The 11490-nt window shown below is 40.9% G+C and overlaps 1 protein-coding gene across 1 annotated transcript in view; it reads left to right on the top strand.

Moving 5' to 3' along the window:
* LOC109929702 (cilia- and flagella-associated protein 54) overlaps nt 1-11490 on the top strand; it is a 160714-nt gene that overhangs the window by 135769 nt on the left and 13455 nt on the right. The window contains exons 19-22 of the mRNA XM_048610552.1: nt 3741-3836; nt 6661-6878; nt 9179-9349; nt 10963-11069. Coding sequence (XP_048466509.1) covers nt 3741-3836; nt 6661-6878; nt 9179-9349; nt 10963-11069 — 592 coding nt within the window. The remainder of the gene's footprint in view (nt 1-3740; nt 3837-6660; nt 6879-9178; nt 9350-10962; nt 11070-11490) is intronic.

Raw genomic sequence — 11490 nt, 5'->3', positions numbered from 1 at the left:
TGACGTTCTTCAGAAGGGTCTAGGCCCGAAACGTCAGCCTTCCTGCTCCTCTGATGCTGCTTGGCCTGCTGTATTCATCCAGCTCCATACCTTGTTATCTTAGTGGAAGAGTCCCTGGGGCATATAGCAGAAGCTGAACATCCACCTGTGGCAGCAGTTTTCCATGGAAAATGGAACAGACCCAATTTTAAAAAATGCCCATTCCTAATACACAGGGAAAAGGGTAGAGATCATACCCCACAGTAGACACCAGCAGTGGAGATCACAAGAGTATATCAATGAGTATATCAATTAGTTAAAATAGAGTGACCCACTGGAAGATCAAAACAACAGAAGTACATTTCAAACCACAACTGATGTGGTTGATGTAAAGTTCAATGAGAGTGAGGGGCAGACACTCCACAGAAGGGGAATCTCAGATTACTAGCCACTAACTTTGAAGTCAAATTTGTACAAATACCTGGATCAAGTACAACCTTATAGAACTGACAGTGAAGGGTTAAAATTCAGAGAGGCAGCACAGCTCAGTGAATAAGTCAAATTTGCATACTAACACTCCCAAATCAAGTTTTAAATCTAGTTTAAGGCAAAGAGAGTGAATGTGGATTATGAGTGTGTGAGTACATTTTCCTTTATTTATCCCAACCTGGTAATGTAACATTTACTATAAACAAAAGGAAGAAATATTGTTCACAGTTCATTCCTCGTGAGAGGTACTGTAATAATATAAAATATAGACTACTGATCTATGATTTCCATCAGTCAATTTAATACTTGTGACTTTCATAGACAAATGCACTGACTTAAAAATGGCCACAGAAATCACACGGCCCTCACAGGTTGGCTAAGTTTCATAAAACTGACATGGAATGGACCAATTAAATAAAATTCTACAAAAGCATTGAACTCAGTCAACTAGACCCCATAGTAAGCGTGACAAGTTCCTCTTCCTGGTCAGCTTGGAGACAATAAACACCAGAAACATGGAAAACACAACCAGCTTCTATTTCAAGGAATTTTTTGGCAGACCAAGAGAACTGGAATTAAGAATGCGGAGCTGGACATGGAATTTTATAGGGGTTGATGTGGGCAATAGTGAGGTTTGTTGCAGAATCGGGCAAATAGTCTACCCAGTCCTTACTTGATTTTGGGAGCATCTTGCTACAGTTGTTGGGTGCCAAAAGTTTGTTCCAAATAACCTCCATGCTGTAATCCAGGCACCGACAATTCAGCACATGCTCCACACATATCCCACATCCACAGACATTGGCGTCTGCCAACCTCTTAAAAACCCTGATGATACATCTCCAATTCACTTACAGGACAGTTTTGCCCTTCCATGCTGCACCGGCAATTACCATGATAATTCTTCTGAAAGGACTCTGTGCTCAGGGACAGACTCCCAGCTCGAGGACTAGGCCAGGCTGCATCTCTGGGCTTTTCACTCACAGTCATAACACTCACTCACTCTGAGCCTATTTGGATGCTCACAGCATCCCTGTCTTGTATTGCCTTGTCTTTGTGCAGGCACAAAGCCAGAAAATTTACTTTGGTTGTCAGCAGACCAGTCAAGTCAAGGAGGATAGCCTTTGCTCTGGGTGTTCTGGCACGGTAAGTCAAGGGCAGCCAGAGGCTGACAGGAGCTTGGACTTGGTCAGTCAGCTATGAGGAGCAGTCAAAGTCAGGTTTTTGTCCACATAATCGGGAGGAGCTGAATATCAGACAGCCCACTGCTCACTTTAAGTCTTTCTGCCATATTGTGAGCCATTATACTCCTGTAATGAGAGGAAGGCAGGTATTATGGGAAGTGAAATTGGGTGGTACAGCTGTTACTTTTGGTTCATGTGTTGAGGTGTCCTGAGTGGTGAGCAGGCAGTGCAGATGGTATGCAGGGTTAATGGTGTTGGAGTTGGCGTGGGTGAGAGAGTATGATTTGATTTGTCACATGTACCAAGATACAGTGAAAAGTATTGTTTTATACACTGGCCAGACAAATCATACCTTACATAAGGATATCAAGTTAATAGAACAGAATGCAGAACATTGTGTTACAGTTACAGAGAAGGTGTGGAGCAAGATCAACACTGATGTATGAAAGGTCCAGTCATAAGTCTGATAACAGTGGGGAACAAGCTGTTCTTGAATCTGCTGGTATATATTTTCAAACTTTTGTATCTTCTACTTGATGGAAGGGGTGGGAGAGAGTATAACCAGGGTGGGAGGGGTCTTTGATTATGTTGGCTGCTTTCCCGAGGCAGCAGGAAGAATAGATGGAGTCTATAGAAGGAAGGCTGGTTTTCATGACGGACTGGGCTGCGTTCACAACTGTCTGTAATTTCTTGTGGTCTTGGGCAGAGCAGTTGCCATACCAAGCTGTATGCACCAGGATAGGTCGCTTTCTATGGTGCATCTATAAAACTTGGTAAAAGTCATTTTGGACATGCCAAATTTCCTTAACATTCTGATGAAGTAGAGGCATTGGTGTGCTTTCTTGATTGTAGCGTCGAGGTGGATGGACCAGGATGGATTGTTGGTGATATTTACTCCTAGGAACTTGAAGCTCTTGACTACCTCCACCTCAGCGCCATTGATACAGACAGGAGCATGTCTTCCACTCTGCTTCCTGAAGTTAATGACCAGCTCCTTTGTTTTGCTGGCATTGAGGGAGAGATTGTTGTCTTTATACCATGCCACTAAGCTCTGTCTTGTCATTGTTTGAAATCTGACCCACTATGGTGGTGTCATCAGCAAATTGGAAGGTGGTTCAAGCACTAGTGAGAGTGGTAGAACGTGAACCTTTGTGGGAGAGTGCAGTAGCAGGCTTAGAGTCCGTGTAAACTATCAGAAAGAAGATAGTGGCACTTATGCTGGTGGAGTGAAGAAGGACATTGACCCTCTTCCTACAGTACTGAGTATTCCTCCAGACAGCTGAGACTGAATTGACCTGGGTAGCAACTTTGGATCAAGTTGGGCATGGCTTCCACTGCCGGTGCTGGTGGAAGAAGAAATCCCACGTTTGCACCACCCCATCACCAGAACTTCACCCTCAAAAAAGGATTCTAATTTCATCACATCTACCATACCCAGGGTAAACATCGGTAAATGTGGTGGGCAACTCCAAACTGATAGCGCTTATCCAAGTGCAGAATGGGCCTTTAAAATGATGCAGGTGTAGGGGTTATTAGTCTTTTGGAGGTGGGGTGGTAAGTTGTTCTGAGAGCAGTGCATGAGAAGGTGGGGATAAAATTAGATATAAGCAATGCCATAGGAGCAGGGTACGTAGTTAATGAGGTAAATTTGGTAAGATATGATGAAAAATCCCACTGGGCCTTGCAGTGAGAATCCCTCCAAAAAATTCAATGCAATTCACACCACTAAAGAAAAACATAAGATTCAGCCCCTTGTGTTTGGCTCCTTACTGCTTTTTAACCACCTTTTAATCAGAGAGAATTATAATCTCACAATACAAAGAACTTAAGCATCTGTTGTGACCAAGTGAAGAGCCTGAAAGATGAGCTATTTAATCCCTTCTCACTTGGTTATAACATTAAGTTCAAACCACTTTAAGCTATTTACCAGTGGCAAACATAAAGGGATATTAGACAGATTGGCTAGATTAGCAAGAATGTGCAAATTCTAAGAAGGATAATTAATACATTTTACAATAAATAGCATTGTTTTTTATTTGAAAACATAGTTGATAATTTGATAATAAATTCATTGTGTTTACCTCTTCTTAGTTCGAAGTACAGTTGAAAATGTGAACGGCGAAGGGCCAAACTACCCTGATCCCAAGATTCCTTTTACTGAACCTTCTGAGGCACAAATGCATGGAGGTAGATGGAAACACATAGTCTCACAATATCTACTGATGAATGAACAATCTGCAGATTCCATATTTAATAACGCAAATCCATAAATATCTTCAACACCTATTTTGAATTCAACTGATTTCATAGGCAATATTTTTCTAATTTGGTTTCGGTTTAATCTGTTTTTCTGTGAGTTTCTTGTGATTAGCATTAGAATTTTAGCATGGATTCATCAAACTAAATTTTTCTCTTTCTAATAACATAGGAGTCATAAACCAGGGATAAGTTCATTCTGTCTGGTTCCTTTACTAGTCGTCAATTTGTAACCCCACAGTTTTCATTGCTCAGTGTTAATCCCCTGGATGCTTAGGTATGGAAATTGTGTGCACAATTGTGTGGGCTATGCAAGAGTGGTGCAAAGCCATCATCGGTCTATAACTAACTTGTTTTTATCCCTTGGTCTTTCTAGGTCTCTTCTTTGCCTTTCCCTTCATTATATTCCCTTCAAGAGGGACAGAGGCTTTTAGATTTTCGTAAATGGTTGTGTTATCACCGGCTTTTTCTGAAATGTGGCTCATTGTGCAATGATGGTTTTGCCTTGAACAAGCTCTTACCCCTGGTCGGATTTCCAGCAGCTGCCTTTCCTAAGCTTCTGGAATAGTGTTTTTAGCCCTTTGCACCTAATCACTCTGATATTCCTCTGATACTCTGTCTTTTTTAAAAGTCCTTGCTCTTTAATCTCACAGCCCAACTTTCTGTTTCCCACCCTACTTTCCTCCTTCAACCTCCCCACTAAAATATTCCTCATCCTCTGTGATTTCAATCTCCATCTTTGCTGCCCAAACTATTTGTTCCATTAACTGACTGCCATTCTGTCCTCAAACATTGCCGTCCATATAAATACTCTAAAGAAACTATTTAGCTCATTGTGCCTTTGTTGGCTCATTGGAAGAGCTTTCTATCCCCTGCTCTTTGGCAACATCCCTTTAAAAATTCTTCTCACTCAAGTATAGATCTAATTGTCTTTTCAATGTTTACACTAATGTTTTCAGTACATTTCAGATCATAAAAAGAACTTAAAATTGCTCATGCACCTGTTGATCTTGCTGACCAGGTGGTAGAGGTCTTGTGTTTGGAAGGTGCTGTTGAAGGAAGCTTGGTAGGCTGTTGTGCTGCATCTTGTTGCTGCACTGTGCATTGGTGGTGAAGGGAGTGAATGCTGAAAGTGGTGGATGGAGTGCCAATCAAGAAAGCTGCTTTGTCCTGGATGGTATCAAGTTTCTTCAGTTTTGTCGAGCTGACCATCCAGGACAGTGTACAGTCTTCCTTAGAAATGGTAGACAGACTTCTGGTGACAGAAGGTAAGTTACTTGTTGCGGGATTCCTAGCCTATGCCCTGTTCTTGTAACCACAGTATTTATATGGTGAGTTCAATTCAGTTTTTGGTAAATAGTAGACCCCAGGATGTTGCTGGTGGAATTTCAGCAGGTGATGGTTAGATTCTTCTTTGTTGGATCCTGGTTATTCTTCCTCTCCTGGCCCAGTGTGTGGATAGGGTTTTGTGGAGGGAAGGGATAATGTTGCATCTGGCTCACAGGCTCACTTGCACACATTGTCTTCACTCACTGACACACAGACAGTCTCTCTCACTGCCGGCTGGAGACAGCCAATATGGTCCCACTTTTCAAGAAGGTGGTAGAGATAAACTAGGGAATTACAGACCAGTGAGTCTCACATCAGCAATAGGGGTTCTGGAATGTCTGGGAAGGTAGTTGAGGTGGGTAACCTCAATCTTTAAAAAGTACTTGGATAAGCACTTGAAATTTCATAACATTCATGGCTATGGGCCTAGTACTAGTAAGAGGGACTGGTGTAGATTTAGTATAGTTTTGGTAGTACAGACTTGATAGGCCAAAGGGCCCCTCTTGTATTGCATAATTCTATGATTCTAAGTCTCCTGTTAATCTTCTCTCTGCGAAGGAAGGAACTTCCAGCTGCTTTAGATTCATGACCACTCTCTAGGTCCCTAGCTACTTACATTTTCTTTAAATCCAAGATCACGTTCAACAGTTTCCATGTATTGCTTGCCATTGCATCCCAATCATTATCAGCTCCACCCTCTTTAAGACAGCTGTATTCGCTAAAACACAATCACCTTCGAATCAGTGACCTCTACATTCCAGATGAGAGAGAGCAGCAGAGGAAATCCACCATCAACCACACACTATCCTGACTTGGAGTGGTATCATCTTTCCTTTAACTGTCACTGTGCCAGAAATTTGGAACTCCCTTCTTGACAGCAATGTGAATATATCTACACACATGTATTACAGCAGCTTGAGAAGGTGATTCAATTCGTTTAGTTTATATACACTTGGCAAGGAATGGAATTTCTTGGCAAATTCAAGCCCAGACCCAAGAGTTAGCCTGACAATGTGAATGTGCAGTGTAGCAATTATGACAGCATCTGCTTCCCTACATTTAAAATTTATTTTACTCACTTGTTATTGTATGTTGCTAGTTCAAAGTGACTGGTGAATATAAAATCAGTTATTAATGTGTGCAATGTAAAGATTTGTTACAGGACCAAAAGTATTGCAGTTGACACTAGTCACGAGTGTACTGTACATATTTTCTAATCAACCTGCTCAGAGATGTTATGATACACCTCAGGAGCAGGTGGGACTTGAACTCAGTCCCTTCTGACAGGGATACAACCACCGTGCATCAAACGTCCTAAATAGGTGCATTGTAAGCTAATAGTGGAGTAGTAAAAGATCTTTAGTTATGAGTGATTGAGAAACTTTACTTGTATTTTAAAATTTAATTCATAAATATGTTGTTTCAGTCGATACAGATTTCCTGAAGTGTGCTATAAAAGATTTTGGAGATGGAGCTCATACACCTGTGTTCGACACAGATCTTTGTCCACGCCTGGGACTAATGCATTCATTTTTAAAGAACTACCTACCTACATATAAAAATAATTGCTGTGCTGAGCTTATTCCTATAATCCTGTATGAAATTTTTGACGACAGTTTCAGATTCTCGCAATTCCAGCCTGAGGTAAAGTTTATGTTTGTAATAATTTATAGTGAATTTTCCAAAGAGAAAGAATGGCTTACAAAGGCTATATAAATTTTTAGTACAGGTCAATAAATAAAAACCTAGCTGCCGATTAGCACTTTCTGTGATGTTATTTTTTACAGTTTAATTTTAAGTGATTGCTGCGCAGTCAGACTCAATGACATCAGGCAGCACAGATATAAGGCTAGTTATTCTTTGGTGTAACCTAGTCTATTGTAAGTCTTTTTCATCAACCTGGTCAGAAATGTTAATTGTACACCTTTGGAACAAGTAGGACTTGAACCTGGGCCTTCATGTTCATAAGTACAGAATCTCTGCACAATAACAGCCACCCACCCCGGTCTCCTACATACTCTCAGCTCACAGACAGCATACTGCTAAAAGTGACTTCAGTGCACGGGATGAGGGCATTGTTGACTAGGCAGCATTTAATGCCCATCCCTAATTGCCCAGAGGGCAGTTAAGAGCCAACCACATTGCTGTGGATCTGGAATCACATGTAGGCCAAACCAGGTGAGGATGACAAATTTCCTTCCCTGAAGGACATTAGTGAACCAGATGGGTTTTTTCAATAATCGACAATGGATTCTTAATTCCAGATATTTATTGAATTCAAATTCCACCATCTGCCATAGTGGGATTTGAACCCAAGTCCCCAGGATGTTAACAGTCCACTGATAATACCACTAGGCCATTGTCCTCATTGGAGGAGATTGTTTCAAATCAGCAGATTTAGTTGAAGACTGTGGCCTGGTCTTTTGCTCCTAGGTCAAGTGCAGAGAGTTGGGAGGATTGCTGTCTCTGTGAACCCATCTTTAAAAATAGTTACCTGTGCTTCTAATTTTTGGTTCTTGGGAAGGACTGGATTAGAAATTGGAGTGGGCAACCCTAAAAGATCTGTAAAGGCTGGGGGTGCAGAGATGGGCTGACTGGAAGACCCAACAGGGGATCCCAAATGGTGGCCACCATTTAAAAATACAGAATAAAGATATAAGATTCCGCCAGCCCTTACCCCACTCTACCCCCCACCCTTTCCAACCCCCGATCCACGCCACCTCATGCCTTATATCCACTACCATCAGGTTGCTGCTCTCATACCTACTTTTTTTTTACTGTGTCCCTGGTATTTATGGCACCAATGTCTGATGCCAGAGGTATCTGAAATGTGCAGTATGTTTTTTATCCAGCTGAATCTCAGTGTAGTTGGGGAAGTCAAACTATGCCCTTTTTACACCATTAACTGCCATGGTCTGATAAATTCATTTATTCACTTACACATTACAAAACTATGGGATATTTAAACGCTTTTCAGTATGTTAGTGAATGAGTTTGAGTCAGATAAGTGGGTAAGGTGGTTGGGTGGCAAGGGGGTAGTATGATAGGGTGCGTAGAGTGGAAAGATGGTGAGGCAGAATGGGGGAGTAGGGAGCTGGATTGGGAGCTAGTCATATCTGGCCAAGTGTTGTGGTTAGGGGTTGGATGGAGTCAGGACAGTATTAGGGTGTCGGGTCCAAAGTTGGGAGGGTGGTCTCAGCTCAGGTTTGATGTTGGAGGGGTAGGGGGGAGGGGTCCTTGAGCATAGATAGTCAGTTTTGGCTAGATCCTGTGGGTGTAGGTAGAGATTTTGAGGGAGTTGGGTCAGTTTAGGAGTGGGGGCAGGGTAGGAGGGGAGTGTGGGTCAAGTGTGGGTGGAACCATTGTCTGAGTTCGGGATGGTAGGGAGTTGGTGTCTGTGGGAGGGTGCAAAGTATGAGTGATTGGGCAGGGGTTAGGCCAGTTTATATTTCCTCTAACTTCCCATGGCGAAATGTCCAGGTAGGTTAATTGGAACCATATGACATCTCAGACTGTAACTCGGAGTTGGGGACTTCTTCAGAGGGGTCCAGATCAGATGTTTAAACTTCCTGACACAATAACTGGTCCATCTCAACAGTCCTAATGTACATCATTTGGAGTACGTCTGGCCTCTGACTATCCAGAGATTGTAAGGTCTGAATGTATACCCATTTACAAAGTTACACAGCATAATTGTAGCAGCTCTTAAATTTTCTGACGTTATATCAGTATCCAGTTTCCCATCATTCCCATATTTTTCAGTCAACCATTTGCTCAGTGATTTCCAGAATTTGTTTTCAATCTTTGAGGTTAAATTAATGGTTTTAAAACAATCAACAACTATATTTAGTGTCACTGCTTTGGCATTTTTCTATTGATAAATTTCAAACACAAGCAGAGACATCAATGTTTATTAATTATACATTAATTATGTTATGTTGTAGATTTATACAAGTGTCTTTGGAGAATATATGCTGACAACACCGACGGACAGTTTTGTTGGTCAACTTACCCCTCAGATGAGTGTGGCAGTGCATTCTAAAGACAAAGAGCTACGGGTCCAATGGTACCTGCCTGCTCTGGCATTACCTCCTCCAAGTTGTGAAACCTATAAGGTAATAAGAATAGCAAACAAGGTGGATCAAACACAGTTTTAGGCCCTGGAGTTTCATACAGAAAATTGCATCAAATTTGTGGTAATGTGGCATGAATTATTTATTACGTACACAACAATTTAAGTATCCATTTACTATTTGCACAACAAGTTATGTATCCATTATAGGAGTCATTGTGTAGGTAGAACAAGAGTAGTCTGCTAGGACCATTGGAAATTGGAGTAAAAAGTTGTTTCTGGGTGAAGATCACACCAGCAAGTCTAGGAATGCAGCAGGTGAATAGTAAAGCACTTGCCTTAGTCAGTCCACCATCAGATAGCTTAACTGTTAGCATATTTTATAGCACTTTTCAAAAATGCCTAACTCCGGAGCAACTGATGAATCAGTACTCCTCCCTTTACAGCATCCCATGGAGGAAGCGCTAACTATGGCAAGTAAATGCACTCTGAGAAGAGTGGCTCAAGTAACACCACTACTGACTGAGCTGGCTGAATCCTAAAGAACATAGTTGCTAAACTAAGTTGGCAAAAGGTCTTAAGTGCATCAACGAGAGCAGAAACATGCTTGTACTCATCCTCACCAATCAACCTGTCAAAGATGCATCTGTCCATAATAGGACAAGTAAGAGTGAATGCCACACAGTGCTTTTGGAGACAAAGCCCCACATTCACATTGAGGATATCCTCCATCATGTTGTGTGGCACTACCATTGGGCTGAATAAGATTGATTTTGAACAAATTTAGCAACTAGTTGCTTGGTAGTACAGAACAATTGAGATTGAGATGCAGCAAGAATGGTTAACCGTAAATCTTGATTCTAAAACCAGGGGTAGATTTTGATTTACCAGGGTGTTACTCTGTGGATACAGCAGAGTTTGGCTGCCTCCATGATCCCCTGTTTTTGAAATAGGTGCAATGTATATACAAATTCCTTTACCCTCCTTAAAGCAAGGTCCTGAGAATTTACATATGTAGCTTCTAGCATGAGCAAATGCATCACTCTGCAGGCCTGGCTACTGATCTTAACTTAGTTTCTGGTTTAATTTTTAGCACAGTGAGTGTGGTAGGTAGGTTGGACAGCTTGGCTCACTTCCACTGTAGTTTAGAAGAATAATGCTGATTTGACTGAAGGATATAAGATTAGGATGCATGGTGTCCACGGTGACTTGGCCATTTGGATTCAGACCTGGGTTGTTCAGAGAAGGCAGAGGGTAGTGGTGAAAGGGTGTCACAAGCATTAGGATATACTAAATAAATTGACATTCTTTAACATGCAAAGTAAGTTGTTTTTTTCCAAGCAGGAACCAACATGGCTTTTTGTAGACTGTGTTACAACTTCATAGTAATATCCCTGTATAGACTAACATAATAGTCCTTTTAGGCCATGTAGATAAATGCCCCAAAATGCAATTTGAATGGCAATCTGCACCACGTGGACATGGAGTATTATGTAAGACCATGAAGCTGGTAGGGAAATATAAGAACCTAGTTCACTAGTTGTAAGATGATAGTGGTTGCAGAGATTTTAAACAGGATTTTAAAAATGATAATATAAATATCATCTACAAATGAGGACACAAAAAATTAGAACATTTTAAATTTTTTTTTTTCAGATTTTACTTATGTTTGCGTACAATGTGAAACCAGTCACGCTGGTCAGCCTCAAGACAAGTACATTAACTAACGCTTCCTGTGGATACAAATGGATTCATTTAAAACGGTATTAAATATATTTTTGTAAGCATTGTCATGAAAGGAGTATAATATGTACATAATATATTGAGATTTGGATTTTAATGTAGAGGCAGATGGATGTTAGGACAACAATGACCTAAGTGCATCAATTTCAAGAAAGTATATGACTGCAGTCAAGTGCCTGGAAGTACATGGAAAGCTTATTTTGCTAAGTTTACAACAGAATAGGAAGCTATTAATTTAGCTTTGATCAGAACTGAAGGTTCAAAATCTCAGTTCACAAGAATCAGGAGTTTAGAAGGAGAATCAAGCTCTTAATTCAGGGGAACTAGTAACCATAGCCAAAATATGTTAGTCTTTAGAGTTTCTAAGTTTTAAGAGTTGTTTGAACTGAAAAAAATAGCCTGTCAGAATCCAGCAGACTTGGAAAAGAATCATAAAATTGC

Source organism: Rhincodon typus, chromosome 22 (genome assembly GCF_021869965.1).
Source record: "Rhincodon typus isolate 14 chromosome 22, sRhiTyp1.1, whole genome shotgun sequence".
NCBI lineage: Eukaryota > Metazoa > Chordata > Chondrichthyes > Orectolobiformes > Rhincodontidae > Rhincodon > Rhincodon typus.
This window is presented reverse-complemented; position numbering and strand designations above follow the sequence as displayed.